Genomic DNA, 26694 nt, shown 5'->3' with positions numbered 1-26694 from the left:
CACATATATTTGGCAAGAGCCAACTTTTTTTTTTCTTTTTGCTCCTGCGGTGTTATTTGACTCCTACTGCTTTACTCTTGATACACACTGTATATTTATTACACACTGACGCAGAACTTCACCCCATATATATATATATATATATATATATATATATATATATATATATATATATATGTATGTATGTATATATACATGCCTATATAGTAATCAAAACAAGGTGATTCCGAGACGGGAGAGTTACACGCAAGCGCTGAATGGCCATTTTTTAGTCAAATAGTTTAATGTTGAGCGTTATCATAAGCTTTTCATACACACCGACAAATCACGACTTTGCAATGGACAATACCAACTTGTGTCACAGAAAATGCAGACAAACACAGTAATAGTATAATCAGCCTACTTGGGATGCTCTGTCACGTGTATGGAATTGCAATAACTTAGCAGTAAAAGACAAAAAGAACTGTCAGACCTTATGTACACAGAAGAATCACAGTGACTATAGGGTAGAAAACAAACCATAAAGGAAAACACAAATTAAAGTTACTTAATCTATCAGCAAGCCTGTCTGTTGTATCCCAGTATCTGAATACACAAAGAAAATACAACGTACCAACAAAATCCCGCATGATCCTACAGGGGATTTCAGGTAATTTTAAGTTTTCTTTCACTATCGCTTGGAAACAAAATATTTTCATAGCTACAAGAAAAATCGACATAAATTTCAGGAAATAGAATTACTCGTGTCGTGTTTACATTGTTTTAAAAACCATATGCATAATCTCTCTAGCAAAGTTCTTGAGTTTATGTTATGTTGTTCTATTCAGTTCTTCAGACTGATAACTGTGGGAGTTAGGCAAGTGGAGAGCAAATATGAATTAGCTGTGAATGAATAAATGGTTCAATTCAAAGCTTAAACGAAAGTGTGATAATTGCAGATATGCTAAAATGGAGGTATAAACTAATTAAATTGTAATGGCAGCAAGATTTCTTTTTTTTTTCATTCAAGGTACAACTAAGTGCTCTTTGGGTATACATAACATAACGATAGAATGCTACTATTAAATGTTAATTACAGATGTAGGCCCTACATGGTTTACAGAGACAGACAGACAGACAGACAGACTTGAGAGCTGCTCCTCTTTATGGGGATAAAAAGATCCAGAAATCTTATCAATCTAACCTTTCCAGTATTAATCCAGTCTTCTTTTCATTACTACCTGCACTAATGTGGCGTAGCATGTAGAACATCACAATAAACGGGCAAGAAATATTTATAATGAAAAATGTCATAACTTCTAAATTTGAATGGAGGACTTCATATAATACAGTCAACCTTTCCTCTGTTACCAGCTGATCTACAATGCAACTTTCCTATTACATTCATTTTCCTTTAGAGGAATTTTTTGTTTATGACGCAGCATTCAGTTCAAACTGTTCGGAATACATATTCAAGAGTAATACACGGAGATATGGACTTGTGTTGAAGTCGGTGTGTGCATCAATTTTTAGCCAGATTGTCGTACAAAAAGTTGTGAAATACATATATTTCTTACAGTAACTCAATTTGAAACACATGATTGCAATTTTCCTCAGGACTTGAGTAAGATCTTTCTATTCTTCTCAATAGTATTTTTTCCTCCCCCAACCCTAATAATTGCCTTAAACCTCATTGGTCTAGCCTCAGGGCTCTTGGCTAATTTCTTTTTCACTCATTTCAAATTTATTCTAGGACGACTTTTGATATTACTCTTATCAAAAAAACAAAAAACAAACAAACAAAAACTATTTTTTATCCCCATATCAAATAAAATGAATGGCATTCAGAACCATATGACCTGTTTCAACATCTGCCCTCCCCCATTTTTTTTTAAATCTTGTCTTTACTTCTATTAATGCATCATTATCATTTACATTGTATTCATTAATCTCATTTTATTTCATTTTATTATTCTTTTTTTTTTTTGCATACGGAAAAGTCACATTGACAATTTGACGGAAGGGAAATTCAAGTAAGATTACATAAAAAATGTGTAGCAATTGGATTGGATAGGAATGGGCTTTGGGAAGACACAGCAACTGTGCAAGGAACTGAAGAAAAAAAAAATGTATCTTAGATCAGCTACCTAAGTGCATGACATTAGAATTGACTACATCGAATGATACATCATCTCACTCAATTTAGCAGGTTATGAGACTTGTCTCCCTCTCCCCTTGCGTCGTGCTGAAAAGTCACTTTAGATTACGCTGGGACGCATTGTACAAAAAATAAAATGGTGCCCCCATATGATAGGCGTGCATCAAGTAGCTGTCTACGTTGTGAATTGAGCGAACATAAAAATAGCCCAGAACGCGTAGTGAAAAACTCAGACTTTAAGCTATACACAGATCAACTTGACACGCTTTTTGCGCGTGCTCAGAACTTGTTTTTTTCCTCTGAACATCCCCGTCTCAAAAATCTAAAGCTCCCTAATGTTTAATTAAGGTAAGGAAGAAAACTTAAAAGTCACCTCTCACAGAGTATTGTGATTATTGACAATAGTTTTAGGATATGTCATAGCTTTGGCTTATATAAGCACAATGTACAAGAATACATTAAAATGTAAATATATCATTATGACAACACAAGCCGCACTATCAATTTTTGACATGCTGACATACAAACAGCTGATAATAACGTCACACACACTTAAATGCAACCAAATATAGTTTTAAGTTAATACATGTATAGTCACAAATAAAATATATATACTTTTGACAAAGCTAGTAAACTGTCCTAAATCTACAGTAGAAGATTTTCTTTTGTTCCATCAGGATTAAAAAAAAAATCCAATGTTTTGGGTTTTACCTTTAGAGCACAGGCTAAGTGCATGCTGCTGATGAGAGGCCTGTGCCATTCCTTAACCATGTGAAAATCAACTTCATCTTCATAATATACACTTTGACATATAAATAAAACACTTTGGAACACTGCAAGTATCAATAAAATCAGACAAAGAATAGAAGAGTGAAGGAATTTAAATTTTGCCTGCTTTCACAAAGTAGCGAGGCACATACCTGCAGGGAAAAGTTGTCTTCTTGCAAACAATTGCACAATTTTGCACTAACCTGTGTGGAGCACAAATCATGCTCACCTTCACTAGGCATTAACAGAATGCATACTGCAAAGAATGTACACCTAATTGTGGTTCATGTGCATTATGTCATAACATGCAATAATGACAAATATAAAGACTACTGATAATGTTAAAATTTGATTTTCTTGACAAGATGAAGGAAGGAGAGTTTAATCAAACTGCAAGAATACCTGCTAAAGTCAAATGCAATGAACATCATCAAAACTACTTCTTCAACATTGCTAGTTTATTTGTTTTCTGTGAGCTGATAAATAAGTCCTCCTCGAACTCCCTTCTTTACTAGATATATATTATACAACATCAACTCTTTGGAATAAACTTCTTTCATGCAAAAGCATACAGCCAGCATAAATGTCAAATCTATCGTTCTAATTAATTTTAGTACATTTCAGTATATAACAACAATAAATTAATAGTACCTCTGCTTGCTTGAGTTGGTGTATGAACTACAACAATAAAGAACAAATAATGTCTACCGTTTAGTGATATCCACAACTTATGCACTCTTCATGTCACATCTATTTCACTCTTCAATGCAGGAAAGATGTACGAATAATATTACATCCTAACATAAGCCACATGATTTTCATCACAGTCAAAATCCAAATTTACCTTTATCAATTGCAATGAATGTTTATCATAGTGCAAAACAAAACATTGTCATGTAAAACATTAGCTGAATTGGCTTATCCTTCGTGGGCTAAAAGAGTGGGAGGGTTTATCTTTTTAGTATATGTACTGTGTATTGCATCTTGCTGGAAAGAAATGATCTCATAATTTATCTCACAGACCAAGTTCCAATGTACAAAGACATATTATAGTTTTGATATGATTGTCATAAACTTTTCCGTGGAGGCAAGTGTCACATAGTTAATAGAATAGCAAGAGTAGCGAAACTTACAGTGAAATAATCAAGTTTGCTGATACACATGAACATATTCCATGCTGGACAATGTCACTGCTGCGATGTATCAACAGCTGGACTTATACTGCTATGATCCTACCCCTCAAAACCACTGCATACAGAATAGCTTATGACTGGGTCTTGGTATCAAACAAGAAATCAATTGAGAGACAAATAAGGAGGGGAATCATGGATGTCGACAGTAACTGCAGATCAATGTATCTTGCTAATCATACAGGATACACCTTCCAGTTTTAGTATTGGGTAAAATGCGAAAAACTTGCTTTCAGCTGTAGTATTGCTGATTTAAATTAATGAAATGTATAGCAGTTAAAGGAAACATTTGGACTTTATCTGTTTAAAGTCTTGTCTTATTCAAAGGATCGTACCTAGTGGATTATGCAGACACTCGCGTACTGCTGTAATAGAAGAAGACGATGTCACCCCAATCTTGGAAGAAATCATTAATATCAAAATGCTATAATGTGAGTTGTCATTCAGCTTTTTTACTATTTGGCACTCCCATGAGTAGAGACCACGATTGCACAATTCCAAACAAACATTATTTCAGGGAAATTAGATATTTGCAATTCCTTCACCAGAATGAAATTTGATGTCAAATTAGGCAGATATCTCAGGATAATAGATAATTCCAAACATATGCACACAGAAACACTACTATCATCCTCGTCAGCACAAAGTTGTAAGATGGCACTAGTTAATGTGTATATTTTATGTCATATTTCAAGCTACAACATCAATATCACTTAACACAGCAACAATCCCTTAGAAAGACAAAATGCACAAACTGCCAAAAGATGCATATGAAGTTTTTTTTAAATACATAACAGTTTGCAGCCTATTCAATGTGCTGTAAGAATGAGGTATTGCCAGATTAAAGGTGTAAAAGTATTGATATTTTGCCATCATTTAAATGCTGTTTATAACAAATATACACATGATCAATTACTCACAGGAACTACAAACTACACTGAACTTACTCAGTTCCAGCCTCTGATATATCAATCAATACCAATATGTTACTATACACACTTTTGCTAAATACAATGGGTACTACATTCTCAAAATTCTCAGAATTTTCCCCTTTCTCATCTATTATCTTAATTTCAGTATGAAGTTTCATATGTAAGGTGAATGAAAATCAAAAATCTTTCACAAACTACACCATATTACCTCTTCCAGCAAGTAAATGATTCCTTACTTATTTGTACCATATCATCTTTTATCGAATCACTGTGTACTCACAGAAAAAGGAAAGATGCTGACTCCTGTAGCCAACCGAGATATACATCTTGGTCAGTATGACCTGTTTAGAAGCTGACTAAGATATATTCATATCTTGGTCGGAATGACCTCTTTAGAAGCTGACCAAGATATATCTTGGTCGGTATGACCTCTCTAGAAGCTGACTCCACCACGCTCCCTGAAGAAGCCCAGCTTACTCTGGTTGAAGACCATGCTAGAGAGGCCCACGTAGACCTCACACTGGATGGGGGCCTCCACGGTGCTCACTGGAGGAAGGTTGGGGTGTCTCTGGCTCCTACTGGTGGTCACTGCCTGGCTCAAGGTGTTCAGAAAAGGACCAACCTGAGAGGACACAAGGAAAGGGCAAGAATATCAGCAAAGGTCAAAAGGGTAGCATGGTAGCTATCAGTGTGCAAAGCTTGGTGTAAGGCTGCTAACTTCTACAAATCAACAAAGCTTATTGATGTACTGTGAACAAAATAATATATAAGGCAAAAGTCATATTCTGAACCCCCCCCCCAAAAAAAAAAAAAAAAAAGACATGAATTTTTTGCACACACTAAGCATACCCAATCAAGTTTCCAAAGAACATGCTTTTCTCTTTTTTTAAGTATATATACATGTATATATATATATATATATATATATATATATACTCTTTGCTTGTGTGGTAAGAAGCTATAGTGTGTGTCTGTGTGCCACACACACACACACATTAACCTGACATAAACCCAAAGGATGTAAATCAACTTTGGAATACATGCAAGGGATCGCCAAAGCGATGCAGATTTTTAATTTTTTGTATATATATATATATATACTAGTATATTTCAGTTTAATGATAAAAAAAACACAAAAAAAACATACTACATTATCTAAATATTGTGAAAGCATAAAAGCTGGTAGGTTATTTTAATGGATGACACAATGATTTCTCATAGAACAGTATAGATTGTACAATATGACATATTTTTACAATTACACTCATGACAACAATGGCTTGACTTACAACTTACCGTAAACTTATCGTAAAACACATCACCAAAAGTTAAGTCTCCCCCTTGACAATATTCATCATAATAATGCAATGTAGAATAATGTTCAATAAAACTACCTTAGATATAATCCTACGATGGTTTCCTAAGTGATGTGTTACAATGAAAGATGCCACAGCTTCATAGCTGAATGACCTCAAAGGGAAGAAAGAAGAAATGCTCTTCTCAAAAATCACAAAAGTTTGTTCAAGGCTTGTTACTACTGGAAAAACAACTATGGTTGAATGCAGGCAAACAAACAAAAAACAAAAAATTTCCACCAGGTGAACATTCAATAATGCGGCATTAATTTATGATCATTCAGCCATTCAAATCCTCGTCTTGGCTCAGAGCTTGGATCAGTTAGTTGCTACTTGGGCAGCCCAATTCCTTGTCCCAATATCTATGCCTTGAAGTAAACAAGCATATGCCTACTGGATGTGTTTGTGCTCTTAACATAATGCCCAGATTGTCTGATCAACACAGAGCCATTGCCATGGTGTGTCAGAGACCGGTTCTGCATAGTTGCTGCTCCATTTCCCTACAAATAACAAATACTGTATGTGCCAAATATTTTGCAAGGTTTCTATTTTCATGAATTCGTCCCGATTCGGAAAAAAAATAGACTTGGTACATATGGCTTATGCAGTAATCAAAAGTGATTGGTATAATCAGCCCTACAAGAACCGCAAAATCACAACAATACTTGCTCAAGGAGAGAGAGAGAGAGAGAGTGAGTGTGTGTGTGTGTGTGCGTGTGTGAGTGTATGTATGTGTGTGTGATACATTATTGTAGGTGCCTTGCTCTGTACTTAGCATGCATATTTAGACATAGCATCCATTATAAAACAGCGGTATGGATCCTATCAAACGATTGGCTGAGACCAATCATGTGGCCAAGGTGGGGCAGGGTGCCCATTTGATGGATTTGAGATCCTATCCCCTAGGGATGTATCCTGCCAAGTTTGGTAAAAATTCATCAAGGGGTTTTCAAGAAGAAGATGAAAATGTACAAATGAGGCCCCCATTAGGACCCCCCCCCCCCCCTGGTCCCAAGGGGGGCACTCTGATCCTGCCATGAACAAACTTGAAACAAGAGTCATCAATATACTCTGTAAAAGTGGTTTCTTTCGCGTACAGATGCTTTCGCGGTTTCCATCGGTGCTGACTTTTTCGTGTGTGTTTAAATTCGCGGTCTGCAAAATCTGTGAATTCACAGTGGGCAAAAACTGTTTTATTTTGCACATGAAACCCAAACTAGAATCCAATTATTCTTTTACTTATTAAATAGAAATTGAAATTAAATGCAGGCTTACCTGAAATCCCGTCTCTCGAGTACTTTATAACATGCTTGTATCTACATTGTGCGGTATCACTGTGTGTGTGTTGACCATCAATACATCAGGGATGCCAAGTTCAAAAAATTTTTATGAGTGAGACTTTCATGACTCGGCATCTCGGTGCGCAAATGTGCGTGCGAGCGAGGGTGTGGGAGGGGTTTTTCCTCCCTGTGGCCTCCCACGGTAGGGAGCTTTTTCAATTTTTAGCTCTTAATGGTGCGACCAGGTGCATATTTACGTGACTATTTTTTCTTACTTTGAAAGACAAAAGGGAAATATACCTTCAATTGCAAATATTAACTTTAATCCTTTGAGCTATGCTCCTTATTATATGCCAAGGTTGCAGACTTCGCCCGATGCGTGACAAAAATGGGTGCCATGCGTGAGATCGTGAGACGGCCCCTAAATGCTTGAGTCTCACTCAGAATGCGTGAGACTTGGTAGCTCTGAATACACTCAATGCGCGGAATCTTCGTGTGTGCATGTGCGCAATAGCATTGTAACAAGAGGCGAGTTAAAAACATTTTCGCTTTGATGTTAAATTCACGGTTTAACCTCAAAGCGCGAAATGCGCGAAAATAAAACCACCGCGAAAGAAACCACTTTTACAGTACTGATTCAATGTATTAATTTAGCTAGCTCTATTACTTCTGGTTCTAGAGATCTTCAGATTCCTTAATGAAAATGTCAAAAGTTTATGCAGGACACACAACACACATTTTTTTTCTCTCTCTTTTAAATCAACTTAACCTGTTGAAGAAGAGACCCCAGTACACCCGGGCAGGTGTCTATAGGAAATGCATGGTATAACAAAATCAGTCCGTCCTCAACGGGTTAATATCTGCTAGACTACATTCTATCCAATAACTACAAATGATACTTCATCTAGAATAAGATTACGATAGAATGTTTTGCATCATGTACCACGTGCCATTTCCGTGTGACAGTTTTAGAAATAAATGAGGATAAATTGATATGAACATTTCTTTTTTAGACCAGTGCTGAATTTTGGGAAGCCATTAGGAAAAGTGTGACAACAATGTGTTTTTACATTAACATCAAATCAAAGACAAACATTTGTGAAGATTAGCTTTAAACCTAACTACTCCTTATCTGTTTTATGTTGACATAATAAGAGTCCACGATAAGCACAAAATTAAAGACCTGGACCTTATTAATGGCAGAGAAAATAAGGATTATGTGATCTTGCCAAATCCACACTGTACAATGTACACTTTCATATGGAACCGTACTATTGTGTTACCTGAGTGGCTTTTTTGACTACCTTCAGGTCATGTGTTTGAGAAAATTTACCCAATGCCCATACAATGACTTGGCAAGTTGCTGCATGGGAGCAGCAGCTTGCTATGGTAATAATGAAAAAAAAAAATCAAATTACTACATTTAAATTTTATTCAAAGAATAAGTACTTGTACTATAGCCATCTACAAGACATTTGATGTACATTGTATCCATTCCCTGATGCATGGTCATCACAATTCTCATACATATCCTTTGTGATTTTCAGCAATGCCATAAAAAGAATGGACACTAAAATCTATTGTGGGTTTTCAGAGTGTACACATGATCATAGAACCCAACATGCCACTTACTCACCCTAAAATAACAGGGGGAGACTCCAAAAATATCATTTAAAAACAGAAGTTTTGATCTTATTTTACACAAGGACACATTAATTTGTTCCTTCTCGGATGTGACCTATTACTTCATTAATTTGTTTGTTTGTTTGTTTGTGCCTTTCAGAAAGTTAGATCAATTTGCTACCTTTTTTGTGTACCCCCTTTAAAGATGGGCCATCCCCTTTGCATTCCTTCCCAAATAGCACAGAACATATTCCACCAGAATGACAAGACTATTGTAAAGCTATGACATTTCTGTGATATTTGAAGGTTGTCAGCCGTTAAAATTCAAGTAATGCACCAAATGCTCACCGTAACGTATTCTGTGTATGAGGCACAGCTGCATATTATACTAATCCTCCTGTGGTTGTAATATGATACTATACTTCAAACAAAAGATATGCATGTTAAAGCTGTCAGAAAGGAAGAATTCACGAGCTTCTTTTACTTTGTTATCTAAGGCAAATAACACACCACTTACGTGAACTACATAAGTGCATCATATAGGTCTGTAAAACTAGACAAGTAGTTTAGATTTGTAATTTTTTCGTAGTACGAAAAAATTATTCAAATCTTAACGGTCAATTCAACTCAACAAATAAAGACCCTCTTGAGTTCAAAATTTACAGGTTTCCAAATAGTGTTTTCTTCAATACCTAAGTGTTCTCACCAAATTTTCAAAAATTTGCATGCAAAAGGGATAATATGTCTTTAAGTAACAACTTTCGAGCTTGTATTGCAAGGCCAAATCATCATTGTAAAAATTCTTTTTGCGAACAGAATGATGGAAGTTTCACTTAAGTGGAATAAATCTTTTAAAAAATCTGATTCTATAGTTTTTCACCGTTTTGCAACACATCTGCAAAATATATACGTTGTTGATGTCATTATCTGATAAGTCCATCACTAACTTGCATATATAAAACCTTATAAATGTAAAATATATTTCTTTTTCCATGAAATGACTACGGGCTATGCTTATTCTTTGCATCAAGAGATTGTAGGTTTATACCAACTCAGCAGGGATGACTGCATTGTTGCAAGGCATTGTTTTAGCCCAATCATCAACAAAGAACATGACTTAATTCTACCCAATATAGTCAACTTTGACTTCTGAACTCTAAATGTCCTTGTGGGTGAAAACAAAAGAAGTCAAATCTGTATAGCTTCCCATTATTTCCTGTGTGTCCTGATTATACATGAAGCAATACGCAAACAGGAAGAAGCGCAGTGTCATTAAACTGAATAGGATGAAGGTCTCAAGGTGATATGACTAGCTCTGTGCCTACACGACAGAAACAAATTTCCTACTGGCTCTCTGTAGAATTATCCTATGCCAACTACACTGAAAATTCTAATAGTGGCCATCAAATGATCCCTTTGTTTTAGTTGGAAGGATCATGGTGTGCATAGTGTGTCCCTAAAAGGCCTATTCACATAGCTATCAACAGTAGCAGTTATGTGGGTCACAATTTGAACCACGCTGCAAAAACTGATTTTTTATTTTTATTTATGTGTGTGGACATTATAATTGTGACTATCAGTGAGATTCAAATTGCAATCTGCGCACCGCCTAAAGGGTGACACTTAAGAAATAGCCCCAATTTTTTCTGACTGAATGTGACAATTATCTGTGGTGCTTTTGGTTTGTATGAACGAGATTGCACTTGTTTTTTATATCCCACAATGCAAGCTGCGCGGGACCTCATCCATGTGTAGTTTGACCTCTCACACACTGTTGTGATTTGAGTCCTGATTTTCCTTCATGAATCAGTGCAATTTAGATTTTTTTCTTGCCTGTGTACATATGTGAACCAGGGAGCAAAATAGCTGCCTGAGGGGAAAAGACAAAACATGTGTGAAAGCGCTTAGCATCTTGCTTACTACGGTGGTACGCATACTGTGTGCACTCGCCAGCCCGGCTGACCCGACTGATAAATAATTCTTGGCTCGCTCTCGATGGGACCTGAGACCGGTAACCGGTACCTGCATACAACGCATGCTCAGTGCAGCGCAGCATGGACGTGCTAGTGATGTTATTAGAGCCTTGTCCACTGCAGTGATCAAGAGATCATGTGATCTAAATCATCATGTGACCAAAAGATTATGCCACACATGGAGAGTACCTGGTAGCTCTGGACCTGTCTGGAGTCGTCCGACTGCAGAGGGTGGCCAGTCAGCGTGATGTAGGGTATGGAGTCACTGAAGGGGTTCCACTTGTCCAGGACAGACACATCTCGATTGCTGCTCCAGTGGAGTCTGGCCCCTTCCCCGGTGCGGGCACTTTTAGGACACCAAGATACAGGGACAAATCTATATTCATTCTGACCTTTAATGCTCCGTCACTGACCAGGGACGCTAACCTGGAAGCATTAAACTGCACATTACTTGAATATGAGACCATTCTGAAGCAAATCATTTTCACACAACAATAGATATACAATGAACTCTTGAATGAATCCCATAAGGATTGGAACAATCATCTCCTAGCATTTCCACTGATTCCCACTGATCAGTTACTAGCCTTCCCCTTTAAGGACAATCACGGTCACCTCATATAAGGTTGAATGGATGCTCACACATCATGCCAATGCTTTGAGAAATTATTGGTACATATGGACCACTTTTAATTATTCATCTCTTTTGTCCTTCATTCATATTTCTTAAAAATTAGATTACAAATAACAAACCAACCATGAACTGGCTGATACTTTATACACTGATACAAGAAGATTGCAAAGATCACACTGATCAGATATATGCTATACTTAAATCAAATTCCAATGCATACTATAGATCAAAGTCTATAGAATGTTACCACAGAAAATTGAAAGATCAAGAACCTGTAGGAGAGTTTATGCCGCCCAAATTCTTATCTGATAAATTCACAAAATTATTGCCATTCTATTATTATGTATAACATTTCATAATCATAACATGCTATGATTAAAAAAAAAAATATGCAAAAGCAGATGAACACCTTAATCAATCTACGTAACAAAATATATCATGAAATAAATCAACTCGGAAAATGACTGTGCCACTATATACATATTTTTACTTTTAACTGAGGTAAACAAATTAAAAGAGAATAAGAAGTTTTGCATGCAAATATGAAAATCATTTAAAGAATGTGATTACATAGAATCAATGAAAGGTTTACATGGATGATGTTAAAGAAAAGAAGAAGAGGCCAATCCAATGTTAGGCAATAAAGTCAGGCTCTCTTTATTTAATACTTGACACTGGCACAATGAACTTATTCTAGACAGAAAAACAATGGATGGTTCTATCATAAAGAAGTTTCTAGGAAACTTAACAATGGAAAAGAGGCAAAATAATTTTATGAAGCTGGAACCCATATATGTAAGATTGCGACATGTAAATAGAGCAATCAAATCACAGCAAGATTTGAGTCTATAAATGCAATGAACAAAACAGCCAGAAAGAAAGACTTTAATCAGCTTTTAAATCTATGCAAAGATGTGGCTATAAACTTACTTGCTGTCAGGTTATTCCAAGGTAAAGGAGTGTTATAACAAAGAAAGCATAAAACACTGAACTTATTTATCACAAGAATAATTCATATTGTATTATTTCCTTACGGTAAGGGCAAGAATCTGTTTGTTTGTTTAGTTTTTTGTTTGTTTTGTTTGTTTGTTTGTCTTTTTAAATACTATGACCTCCATTCCTACAAAATCTTGGTTTTTTAATTGCTGCATACTGGCTCTAAAAGCTTCTTAATTCTTGTCATTGGCACATTGACAGCAGGCCTACTTACCTGGATTTGTGTAACTTCATTTACAAAGAAACATCTTAGAAACTGGATAAAACATTCTCTTAACAGTTAGATAACTGCAAGAGCTTTTCTTGTACTTAAATCATTTAGAATTACATGTGGGTAGCTATGTTATCTTTGGTTCTGTGTGGTTCATCATATTGACATTGTATAAGTGCAATGATGCCAAACTCATGTAGTTTTTTTTTTTTTTTTTTTTTTAAAGCTTGTTTTATCTTCCAGTAAATGTATCATATTAAAAGCTTACACACAGTGCATGATGGACAACACACACCAGACAGCAAGCCACCGCCATAGCTCACTAAGCCACTTGGCTTAGGTGAGCTGAAAATAAGAGTCTCCAAGTCCTATGAGGTCTCTAATAGAGATACTGCCTTTGCAGAAGTAAATTGCAAATGCAAGGAACAATGTACATGTACTTTGTGATCAGAAGCACTTTGGGCCATACAGACATGGCTGTTTAACAAGCCAATAAACCATTGTCAGAAACTACAGCTAGAATACAACAAGCATATGAGATCTAACAGCCCTATAAGTGATATTTCACACTGGCTGAGTGAGTCATTTCCAAAAGAAATCATGATCACGAAATGAGAGAAAATTTAACTGCGTTCGTCTTGGATTTATTCCTCATGTAAGCTCTCAAAATATACTAGTCATACTGCTGTTTCGGTTTTTAATAAAATTTTAAATCTTCCATGGAACACTCATGATGCCATTCTATATCAATTTTGACTACAGCACTACTGTACAGGAAATCTGGAAATTAGGGCTGGCAAAAAAGGGTTCCACTTTCAATTTACAGATACTTTTATCAAAGTGAAGAGGGAGAAAAGAGACTACTCACGAGGCTAAAGTCTTCTCGGGGTATGAAAAATTCCCTCTCTGGATGGAGGTGAGGGTACCATAGAGGATCTTGCGGTAGCTCTTGATGACGTTGGTGATGAAATCAAACTTGATGAGAAAGAGACAGTGCTCCGCCACCACGGCAACGCGCTCCTTCTCATTGTCCCAGTGATCAATCTCTGTTAGGAGCCACACCCCAAGGACACGCCCGTCTTCTTCCGGTTTCAGCAGCGTGTTCTGACAGGCGGTGGCCGCTGCCTCCAGCCGACCAGACTACAAGGGGGGCGGGGGGTGGGGGATAAACAGCCACAACAAAAATGTGCAATCAAACTAACAAATAACGGCACGTGGAAAGAGAGATGTGGATTAGTCATAGTATGCAGCTTACATTTCATTCTTTTATTTTTATAGATTATGTCACACTTTCATGAAAATAACAGAAGTGACCCATGCCCCCCCCCCCCCATAACAATGTTCTAGAGAATTATATGCAGTGAAACATTGGCTAGTAGCTACTACCATTAATTTTCGATGCACATTCTGTTATGTAGGCCTGTCATGATTGCTGGCTTTATGCTTACATTTGCACATTCATGTCAGTCAAAGCCTCCTTAGATGTTCTGGTGTCATTCATGGGTTGTGAGACTATTGCTAGCATATGAAATGTCATTTACAGGGAATGCATACCGGGGAGATGGAAAGTCTGTAGAATTGCACTCAAGGAAATACAAGGATATCTCCACATGCCCAAATGGGTTAATGATCTGTCCCTGCAACTGATACTGCAAACATCCAACATAAAGCTTTCTGTGGGGTAAAATATTGTCATACACAAAGAAAAAACTCTTTAATAATTGGGAGGATCGAGTGCACTCTCAGCCACTCAACCCTATCATCACCAGATTGCCAATAAAGTCTTGTTCTGTTTAGTAGACTTTTGGTCTTTTTTGTTACCGGTACTCAAAATGTCTAATGTCTATTCTACTGCAGATTGTAGTGTCACATAAAGTCCCTGGTAAGCGTCACATAAAGTCCCTGGAGCTGCAAAGGTTATCTAATCATTCTTTCCTACCAGCATCCACCTTATGTAAGATACCGGTAGGTCAGCAGAGTGGGCAATACTACAAGAATTAAGCCTCACTTGTGTAGTACCCACATTACAATATAGGGAAATGGGCAATTGGAAACCTGGCTGAAGTGTACTATCAAAAATTTTGTAATTCATATCTTGTGTTGGTTATGATCCACATAATGAAGGCAACTGCAGCCTGATCTATTGGCTCATCTGCTGCTGTCCCCATAAATGTCCAAAATTATGACTAAATCCATACCACTACCTCCAATCAGATATTATACTCAGCGATACATTGGCCAGTAGCTACAACAATGGCTAACCTTCCTATCATATACCAGAAACGAGACTCCCAATTGAAGTCCTAGCATTTGCCAGTTGGGCAGTGAGTTGCACTTTGTGGGACTATAGAATGGGGCAACATTAGTGGTAGCAGTCAAGCTTTAGATTTAAACATGCATCTCGTTATACATGGTACTTTGAGCTCATCCTCAATGGGTTAACAGGCAAAATGGCTTGTCATATGACTTGCCTGACAATGAGCTTCAGATGCCAAAAGCAAGCCAGCAAGCGGGTCTTTCGCAACTTGATGTGTATGAGACTATTGAGTACTTTGCATCATGGGTAATTGCTGATTATCCATTGCTGTAAAGCCAGAAATTTTCGCATGCATGAAACTTTTGCAAATTCTACGAGGAGCCAAGATTCCGAAAGTTTCACTGAACGGAATCAAAGATTGTCTACTGACAAATTTGGGGCAACTATACCTGGGAGGCGAAGTAAAAGCCAGTGGCATTAGAGGGCGGGGCCTGGTACTTGGCATTGTCCACAGGAGTGGTGGCGCCCCTGCCCTGGGCATTGTTTTCATCCATCAGGTTACTGGATTCCATGGTCAGACGGACACCCTCAAAGGACACGTCAGGCATTGTCTTCTCTTCAAGATTCTCCTCCATGTTGCCATTCATTGTTGTCATTGGATCGATGAAATACTCCCTTGGGAATCTACTTTTCTTCACCTATTTCAGACAATGCTCTGCTTAGAGTCAAGATAGCCTGTAAGATTGGAACAAACAAAACAAATAGTATGTGATGAGCGATTACCTCCTTGTTTTGAATACACCGAAAAGCATAAAGATTAGTACCATACAAAAGAACCTGCACAGCCAAGCATTACATTTATAATGGTCAGAATGTATTCCTGAAGAAACAAACTAAACATGGCTAAATATATTCATGTACTGTATACTGGTAATGATAATTTAATACACACATGTATGTGCAATCTACAAAACAAAAATTCTCACCACAGATGAGCATGTGTGCCTCCATGAGAAATCTAAATGTGCAAGTCCTGACACGAAGTTAAAACACAAAATAACAACTTCAAGTTTGATACTTGATCACCAAATTTTGATACAATGAACAGTGGCAGTCTTTGTGTTGCTTTTAAATTTTTCAGAAGACACACACACACACACACACACACACAATTGTACACAAAATACATCTTGAAGTACTATAATGAACACACACATTGCAAATGCTGCAATAGACAACAAATTCACTTCAACTGCTGTGTCAATGACTGTCAGCAAAACAGTTCTTTTTTTTTTCATTCTCTTTGATATTTGATCTTCCCGGTATTGACTCAGAGCCAATTAGATGTCTATGTTGCAATTATTGGTGTAGTTTCGTAAACATTTACTGTGAATCCTGAGATTTATTTGCCGGGTGGCATGCAAGATGGAGAAGTTTCTTTTCCAGCTGTATTTAGAATCTAGTCTCTAACGTTTAAAGAGAGGGTTCTTGATCTTGATCTTGATGGTGTACATTGATCAGCCCTGGTCGAGCAACACTCAACTTTGGTTCATAGGTCATGGTAGGAGGGACATTACTCAAAGTGATTGAACAATGTATCTTTAAATAAACATGGATCAGCTATATTGGTTATTGCTTGTGGTAAGGCATTCCAGTATCTTGTGGTTCTTGGGAAGAATGAATGTAGATGGAGATCAGTTCTGGAAGTAGGGAGCTTGATCTGAAGAGGCTCCCATCTCCTGGTCCTTCTAAGTGGTTTCGAAGGGCAAATCAACCAGGCCATAGATTATTTTATGCATGGATATAATACTGTTCATGTGACGCCTATGTTCCAGTGTAGGTAGTTTGATATTCTGGAGCATGGTTGTTACGGAGCTTCCATAATTGTAATACCGTAGTTGGTTATGATTGAAGCGGGCAGCTTTCCTTTGTATGGCCTCTACTTTTTGGATAAGCCTCAAAGTGTGCGGGTCCCAAACAGGGCTACAGTACATTGGTACTCCAGGTGAGGGCGGACTAAACTCTTATATGCATGCACTTTGACATTAGGAGGGGCTCTATGGAGGTTACGCCATAGAAATCCGAGCATACTGCTTGCTTTGTTGGTGATGTTGTCAATATGTGTATTCCATTTTAAGTCCAATGACAGGGTCATTCCCAAATACTTGTGTTGTGACACCTCAGCAAGGCGATGACCATAGAGTGTATATGTAGTTGGGATAATGGTACGCCTTTTTGTGAAGTGGATCATCTGGCATTTTGGCAATTTGAATGACATTAGCCACGTTTTAGCCCACTTTCCAAGCACTGCTGGAGGTCGTTTTGGAGAACAGCACCATCTGATGGTGAACGGATTTCATGGTATAGAATGCAGTCATCGGCATAGAGACATACTTTGGACTCAATTCCAGTATGGAAGGTCATTGATGTATATTAAGAATAATAGGGGTTCAAGGACTGTCTCCTGTGGGACACCTGAAGTTACCTGAGCAGGACTGGACTTGGCCCCTTCGATAACTACTGATTGCTGTCGTTTTGTAAGAAATGCAAATATCCACTTGTGCAGACTCCCTGTGATTCCATAGTGGGTGATCTTCTTCAATAATCTACGGTGTGGCACGGTGTCAAATGGTCTAGCGAAATCCAGTAAGATAGCAATTTATAAGCATCCACTTGCTTGACACTTGGGTTATCACAGGCATCCGAGATGCTTTGGATGGTGGGAATCAGTTGGGTTTCACAGGATCTTTTGGATCTAAATCTGTGTTGGTAATCAGATAAAACATTATGGTCCTCAAGATGATTTATAACATGACTATATATAGGATTTAAGGGTACTAGATCTCGCGCAGGGACTTAATGGTCGCGCATAGCGAAACTGCGTATAGCAAGCAACATTACGCGTAGCACTAAGCGCAAAATTTGCCGATATGCCCATGAAATAAACATACCTGACAACCGTTAAACATGAGAAGGAAGCAGGTAAGAAATTTTGATTTCGAAAAATTTTTCGTTAAATTTCAAATTTTTTCGGACAAATTTTTCACTAAATTTCCAATTTTTTACCTTGTCATTTACCTACCTCAGCTTAAAATCTGTTTTAAGGATGTTGTAGCCTAGACGTGTCGTCTCGCTTGTCTCGTTCGTAGCTGATAGAATTCGTAATTTGTTCGATCGATCGTTGTACCGTAAAACGGGGTGAAAAGGGACGGCGAGGTGAATAGGGACAAAACCGAGAAAAGTTTTTTGAATGTGCATGTTTCAAATTTGCTTGAACTTTTTCTCTTATTTTTATCACAGGATGGAAGGACTATCCAACAGTGTCCAGAAAGTGGTCCTCCTGATGTGAAAAAATTTTTAAAGGGTACTGGAGGTCCAAATAAAAAGTTTTCAAAAAATCACAAAAAAATCAGGGCGGTCAAAACTTTTCTGCTCCTGTGGCCATTGATTAATGAAATTTGCTAAAAAAGGTTCATGAATCTAGCCTATTAGGTCCTACAACACACCTTTAAATTTGAAATGATTATTTCAACAGGAATTTGTGACAGCACATTTTTTCTTCTCTTGAGCAAAAAATCAGTTAGACTGGGGTGAATAGGGACACCATGGTGTCGTTTGATTGGCCCTTTAAATTTTCTGTATGATTAACTATTATAATGTCATAAATTACTCTGAAATGTTTGTTGTGTCCGACTATTTCCAAAAGTGTGAATTTTCATTCTAAATCTCTTGACAAGAGAGCAATAAGATCTTTGGATATGTGGCTTCACTTTTGTATACATAGATGAGAGTGAACTTTGCTGTCTTAACCCTAACTTGGGGAGGAAGGGTCTGGGAACCCCTGCCCCACCCACCCTCTTGGGAATTTTTTTCACTGCCTAAGACAGGCTAGGACTTTTCCACTTGTATTTCATGACCCTTTTCTCTGTCTTCTGCATGTTTTAATGCCAATAACACATCTGTTTGGGTCAGACCCATACTATAGGTGCCAGCCTATAATTGCTGTAAGAACTCCCAAAATGTCCCCGACATCATAAGAGTCAAGTTACACTGAATTTAGAGTGTATGAATAAGATTGTACATCATGATTTGCCACTTGAAGAAGAAGTGAGTTAATATTTGAGTGCAATTCAATGGATTAGTAAAGATTTGACTTACTTTTCAATCTTAACCTTTGACCTGATGGGTCGTATTTTTTTATATCAGCTCATTTTGTTGGGCTGTTGAAATTTTTGTTAAAGATTGATTTAACAATGGAATAGATTGCTCTTAAATGTTTGTATATCATTTTTAAACTCTGTAGTTGTTCCCTTAATCCAATTCATTGGATGGATATTAAAAAAAATGCCTCCAAACAGCTTTTTTTGGATCAAAATTAGTGTTGTCCCTGTTGACCCCAAATTTGGGGTCAATAGGGACAGCATCATTTTATCAAAAAACATACTTTTCCCCCAAATATTTATTTTCTTTCACAATACCAAATTAAAGGTATTTTAGGTGGACATAAAATCCCCACATAAGATTGAGTCTCTGGGCTGCATGAAAAAAAATACAATCATAAGAACTTTAAATTTGTCCCTATTCACCCCGTTTTACGGTATTCTACGAAAGCCGAAGCACGTTACAGCCGCAGAGGGGCAGACACTTTCACGCATGAAACTACATAGGGCAGCTGCGCGACCTTTACATACCCCAAGAAATTGAACGCATAAAATTAAGTCCGACATACAAACGGCGACAGCGCACTACTCCGTCATCGTATCATCAGGAGATTCTGGGAGGTGATTTTTCTGCATTTTCGTGATATTTATTGAGAAATTCAGGTACGATTGTGGAATAATTTCAATAATAAGAGCATCACAAATTTTCGTGCGCGATATCTAATGCTAGACCCCTCGCCTCAACCATACTAACTGTTAAATTATGTGTTCCAGGATTTTACAGCAGACTGATGTCAGTGATATATCGGTCTGTAATTTGTTGGATCTGCCTTATCATTTATGGGACCCGGGGACGTTTTGACCGGATTCGGATCTAGTAAATTTACATGTATGCATGCATAGAATCCTTGGTTACTACGTATAGGCAAGCATGGTGTCACCGGACACCATGGTATTACCGGACACGCACATTTTTGCGTACTAATGACATTCTGTACGCGCGAGACTTCGTAGATTAGCCTCACAGAACTTTGTGTGGACCGAAATCGCAAAAAACGCCACATAAAAATGTAAAAACACGAAAAAATTCACATTTTACCTCAAATTTATAGTTGAGTGACCCGCACCTCGCTTATAGTTAATATTCATGTATGTTTGAATCACATTTCGCGACTGAAATTCTATGAAATCCCACTCACATACAGGAAAAATGCTGAAGATTCTATTAGAACCAAAAGTTCACTGATCAATATCGAAAAAATTGTAGCTATCGTCCTCAAACGCGAACGATGCGGAATAGTTGTGCGCAAGGGGCACGCAACTCATCACCCGCGCGTGCAGCTCCCATAGACAAAGCACGTATACTCTAACCAGTTGTCGATTTCTCACAAGGTTTTATTGCGTGAACTGTTCGAAATGGTCAAGACAGACATTTTACTGTAAAATACGAAATTTGAGCTTCATTTGCAGATTTTTTTTGTGTCATCCGCTCGGTGAGAATGTGTACGGTGATTTGTGGGATGAATTGTGATTCTGGTGCAAGGATTAGGTGCGAAAGACCTCGATTATTCGATTACGAAAATAGCGTCCGGTAATACAATGCGATTTTGCACGGCGCAAAAAAACACTATTTTTAGAGGGGTATGTTTGAAGCATATTTTCTAAAAACTGGAACGAAGAAATGACGTAAGTTGGCTGAATTCGTAATTTCCATGAGTCTGTGAATAAGTGGTGTTGTTTTTAGCCGAAATTTCAATTCTATGAGTACGGAATTCAAAGCCACAAAGAAAAGCGTCCGGTAATAGGATGTTCCACCCTACTGCACTGGCCATTTTAATACAGTGTATGTTGTAAATTACTGTCTGTAGAATACCGAACATCGTTATGTTAATACGGATCTGTAGTACAAGTCTGACACACATTGTTACATCGTAAAGAGAGAAAATGTAATGTTAATGATTGTTATTGTATCCCATATCAGTTCGGGAAACCCACTCACAAGGGGGGCCCCTCCTTATAAGTAACCCGTCCCCCTTATAAGTAACCCCGTCCCCCTTATAAGTAACCCCCGGGGCACCCCTTATAAGGAGTCTCCACGCTTTTTTGCAATGCAACGCGAAAATGAAAGGACTGCGGCAATTCGCTTGATTATGTCCATAAAGCTTCACAAGTTTCCTAGTTACTCACGAAATTTGAGCAAAATCGGTTTGAGGCATCACATCTAAAATCATGGATTTAAATGCGATGTCAAACGACCCATGCGAACGCTGAAATGCGAGCGATTACTGACCAGCGTGAGTGTCGCCAGGCGCGGCGGCGCGGCAATGCTTGAGTGCAGACGTGGCGACTGAGTACGTACTCAGTCGCCACGTCTGCACTCAAGCATTGCCGCGCCGCCGCGCCTGGCGACACTCACGCCAGTAATCGCTCGCATTTCAGCGTTCGCGTGGGTCCTTTGACATCGCATTTAAATCCATGATTTTAGAAATGATGCCTCAAACCGATTTTGCTCAAATTTCGTGAGTAACTAGGAAACTTGTGAAGCTTTATGGACATAATCAAGCGAATTGCCGCAGTCCTTTCATTTTCGCGTTGCATTGCAAAAAAGCGTGGAGACTCCTTTTAAGGGGTGCCCCGGGGGTTACTTATAAGGGGGACGGGGTTACTTATAAGGGGGACGGGTTACTTATAAGGAGGGGCCCCCCTTGTGAGTGGGTTTCCCGAACTGATATTATTGCAGTCCGAACAGCCGCTGTTTATACAGCGACTGCAACCGGGCTGTGTAACGTTAAACGTACCGTCGCGCTATCGCGTAAATTTACCGTATATTTTAGTCTGGTAGACATCTATTTTATATTGCCAAATGTTGATGATGACTGAACAGATAAAATAAAATTCATCAACACTTACCTTGTCCTTGTAGATCAACAACTGTCGAGCTCTCAGATGTGAATGCGGCGCTACCAATTCTGACAACAATGCAATGACGGCTAGGTCTAGACACTAGTTAGACTTCGTGCTTCCGTTCAAAATACTGGAAACACCACAACATAGAATGAATGAGTCACTGCGCCGTGCGCCGACACTGGACATGGGCAGTTGCATCAAAACCAAAATAACATCATGCAGTCATTTCACTCGCTCGCTCGGGATCGCCGCTAGTGACCGCGACCGCTGATCACCTGATGCGCGGCGCCTCATCCACCGTTTAACCGCAGATGGCGCTTACTGAGTACAATGTAGTTAAAAAAAAAAAAAAAACGATAGAAAGTACATTTTTTTAATTGTACAGTAGCTGAGTAGGGATGATATCTCTATGGGTAACGGACAAAGATACAATTGTATATATTTTTTGCTCACTACCATTATACCCGGTACTCGGTTTTAAGCTCTTTGGGAATAGGTCTGCTTTACAACTGTAACGTTGGTAGCATTCCTCAGAGGAGGGCTAATGACATCAAGAGGTGATTCAAGTGTCTTTTAATAAACACAATAGGCCTAAAAGGTGTACGCTATATGATGTAACAATCATGTTCAAGTTAGCTTTTCGAAATATATAAATATAAAACAGTGATTGTAGTTTGCATAGAAGTCGGTAGTAGGATTTAAAGGAAAAAGCTATGAAGTTTTGAGCTGTCACATGTAACAGAAGATCGACAGCTGATTTGTAGTCTATTTAATTGCATTCACATGCAAATTCATAGATGGAGTGGTGATGTCATCATCACATGCATCTCCCACTAACCTGTGATGCAAACCTTCGTTGTAGTCCTATTGACTGAAATCTATTTTTGGAGAAAACAAAAACAATGAAAAGAGTTGTGTTGCAATAGACCAGCCAAACAATGACGGCTTCTAAAGGGCAAGAGTCGACATTGCTGAATAATGACCGATAAAATATGCCCTAATATTCTCTTATTATTGTATACACGACCTTATGATAAACCAGTGACATCATCTCCCTATGCTGATTTGCACGTGCGGTTGTGACTAATACATTTATCATTCAATGAAAAATGTGTGAATTTTAGATTATCTACGAACTGCCTCAGCAGAAGTTTGGTTGTGGTGAGACTTCTATACTGCTCTGTTTACCTGACTTTTGAATTCTGATTAACATTTGCCTGTGAAATTCAGTTTTGAATTTAAAATCATTAATAGCTATATTGTCCTAGATCACACATAACTTATTCTTGATTCAAACATGTGAAGAAATGTTGAAAGTCAGTTGACTGACATCGATTTAGAAAAAAAAAAAAACTGCTACAAATGCTTGATTTTGTTCTTTTTATTTCAGCCTATATCTCACTATGGAAAGGATTTGATTTGCAAGCTTGTCAACAAAATGTACCGGTATATAATTAGTCTTTTAGGTTGCTGCCCTTCACATAACCAAATGTTTCTATATATATCACATTTTGGTGGTTTGGTGTGTCTTTTTAACATAATAATTACATTTTACTGTTGGCCTTTTTAAAGGTGGAGAAAAATCTGTTATTTGGGCTTTAAAGTTCTTCAAATTATCATAATCATTTTTGTTAGATGAAAAAGTTGCAAAATATTTTTGAATACTCAAGTAATAATCATCTGATTCTGATTGCTAACACAATATCCAGGAGGCTAAAGTGTCCAATTCTTTGTCAATTCGGCACATTTGTGTGAATTTATTTCAGCCCTATCAGATTTATTTTTGTAATTTAACCAGTTCAATCTTAGTGAAAAGTGGAATTCAGATATGTAAACAAATATGACAAATCTCTTGAGCATAATTTCCTAAAGACTGGATAGTTTAAATATCACTTCACTGGCATCCACCGAGAATGATACGAATAAAGTTAAATCCACTCCTTTGATCATTTTTAACATTCTTTAATTCATAAGTACCATCTAGGTTTCTTACTGTGTCATTGTGCTGAGTGAAAGGAATCAGAAAACTGAAATGATTTAGGCAAAAAGGACAGTAGATTCCAACATTCACAGATCAAAATCAGGGTTCCAAAAAGCAATCAGTAGAATACTTGACTTTCACATGCATCTCAACAGGAGAAAATAATTTCCATATATCATGGAGGCTATCATGAGCTTTTGTCCAGACATGGAGATAAATATGTATCAGGTTTTCATGCAGCCTCCTGCAAAATCAAGGAGAGACTTCGAACCTCTTGTTTGTGTAGGGATTAAATTTGCAGAGGAAGGTGATACGGGGGTAATAATTATTCTTGTAGTGTAAAATCAGAAATATTCACGGCATGAAACTTTCGAATTGGAGCCTACTGCTTTTTTGCCGCATTGAACTTTTGTGCCGAATTGCCACCGACATCAAATGCATTGTGTAGAAAAGAACTTTTCGTGTGCATTTTACTTTCACGAATCTTCGCTCTTCGCGAAATTCACAAAATTTCATGCATGCGAAAATTTCTGGTCTTACACCCATTCTCACACACTCACATCCAACCAAGTGTCATGCACACATGCACGCAAAGGGCAGCCACAGTTAATTTAGTGCGTTTTCAATCAAAATGGGCCGAGCAGGCGGTTCAGATGTTAAAGGGCTACAATCCTCAAGACCCATTTGTTCAGATCAGGACTTTGAAGTAGGTAAGAAGAATGTGAATGAACTGTCCAAAACAAAATACAGCTGATCAAATATCTGAATATAGCAATTATTTTCATAACTCATATTTTTTTCCTCTTTAGTTGAGTCTTTATCTTATTTTTCACTTTTGTTTCTTTTTCCAATCTTTCTTCTTTATGTTTTTGTTTGTTTGTTTGTTTGTTTGTCGACTGAAGGGTGTCCAAGCACACAGGGATCTTTTAGGCAGGGCTCAACATTATCAGTGGCCCAGTGGCCTATAGGGCCACTAAAAATGGATGTCAAGCCACCAAACTCCCTGCTCTCAATACAAGACATTGTGGGCAGTCTAAAGCAAAACTTGACTCTAGTAACAATCATGGGATACAATAAATCAAGAGAAATTTACAAACTTTCATTACAGAAATCAGAAGAGAGAATAAACTCAGATTTTGACACATTATTTCAGAATCCATTGCAATCTCCTGAAAAATAAAAACCAACATAAACCTAAAACTAGAAATGTCGCTACGGCGACTGGTGTATGCCTCCGCCATAATGCATGGTTCTCCTAATAGGTCTATAGTACAATGTCTTGACAATGTGTGATGACAGTTTCACACAATTGGCAAAATATTAAAATGACAGGTTTGCCACAAATGTGCTGAATGTTCACTTTCCTAGAACTAGGTTCAATTGGATGAATGATTAAATCAGAGTGCAGGTATTTGGGGGAACTGATGATTTTTACATGACTTTTGACCCTTTTATAAGTTTATGCATTGAGTAATTTTCAAGGTACTGAGAAAAAGTATAATTTCAGTATCAAATGGTAAAATAGTATTATGTAAACCTGGTCTTTGACCTTTGACCTCACAGTTCCAAAGAGAATCACTGTTAGGTAGAACGTGCATAAATATGTAAGTTTCATGATAATACATTGTACCTTGAGTTACTTTTGAGATATGGAGGAAGAAGTGCAATTTAGCACTTTCACTTGACTTTTGACCTTTTGACCTTTGACCTTTGACCTTTTGGCAAGAAACTTCCCACAGAATATATATTGGGTTATACATGCATACATCAAGGAAAAAAAATCCTTCAGGCATTGCATAAATAAGGTAAGTAGTGATATTTTGAGGAGTTGACCTTGACCTTTGACCCCCTGACCTTTGACCCATGACCCCAAACTTCCCTAGATAATCACTGCCCATCGGTACATGCATATATACTAAGTTCTATGGAGATACCTTGAACCATTTGCGAGATATGGAGAAAAACATGAAATTTCAACCTTTTTTTCACAAAATAACCTGTGACCTTTGACCTTCGACCCCGTGACCCTAAAATCCAAACAAAGTATCATCCCCCCAGGATATACCCTCATACCAAGTTTGATGCAAAACCACCTCACGGTTCTTGAGATATCGACAAAAACAAAACGGGATGGACGTACCGACGGACGTACGGACGACCCGAAAACATAATGCCTCCGGCCACTTCGTTGGCGGAGGCATAAAAAATTGGACCCTGGAAAATTGGTGCTCTAATCCTGCTATCATAATATCTTGAGAACTTCAGTAAAATGCATAACTTTTCAGGTTAG

At 37.8% G+C, this 26694-nt stretch overlaps 1 protein-coding gene across 1 annotated transcript; it reads right to left on the bottom strand.

Annotated features, from left to right (window-relative positions):
- Positions 1-264: 264 nt before the first annotated feature.
- Positions 265-22649, bottom strand: LOC139722161 (tumor protein p63-regulated gene 1-like protein). Its single transcript, XM_071633476.1, has 5 exons — positions 22427-22649; positions 15806-16091; positions 13968-14239; positions 11448-11604; positions 265-5649 (listed from the first exon to the last, which is right to left on the bottom strand). Exons 2-5 carry the CDS (start codon positions 16010-16012, stop codon positions 5461-5463), a joined length of 825 nt encoding a protein of 274 aa, XP_071489577.1. The 5' UTR covers positions 16013-16091; positions 22427-22649; the 3' UTR covers positions 265-5460.
- Between the last annotated feature and the right edge of the window lie 4045 nt (positions 22650-26694).

This window comes from Diadema antillarum, unplaced genomic scaffold (genome assembly GCF_040938485.1).
Source record: "Diadema antillarum isolate AM-2024a unplaced genomic scaffold, OU_Dant_1.0 scf00000159, whole genome shotgun sequence".
Classification (NCBI taxonomy): domain Eukaryota; kingdom Metazoa; phylum Echinodermata; class Echinoidea; order Diadematoida; family Diadematidae; genus Diadema; species Diadema antillarum.
This window is presented reverse-complemented; position numbering and strand designations above follow the sequence as displayed.

Bases quoted from the DNA above. Each gene is read 5' to 3' on its own strand.
- LOC139722161 (XM_071633476.1), bottom strand. From the start codon at position 16,012: ATGACAACAATGAATGGCAACATGGAGGAGAATCTTGAAGAGAAGACA. The intron at 14,240-15,805 runs GTATAGTTGCCC...CCCCCCTTGTAG, and splicing joins GCTTTTACTTCGCCTCCCAG to TCTGGTCGGCTGGAGGCAGC. The intron at 5,650-11,447 runs GTACTCTCCATG...GTGTCCTCTCAG, and splicing joins GACAGGTCCAGAGCTACCAG to GTTGGTCCTTTTCTGAACAC.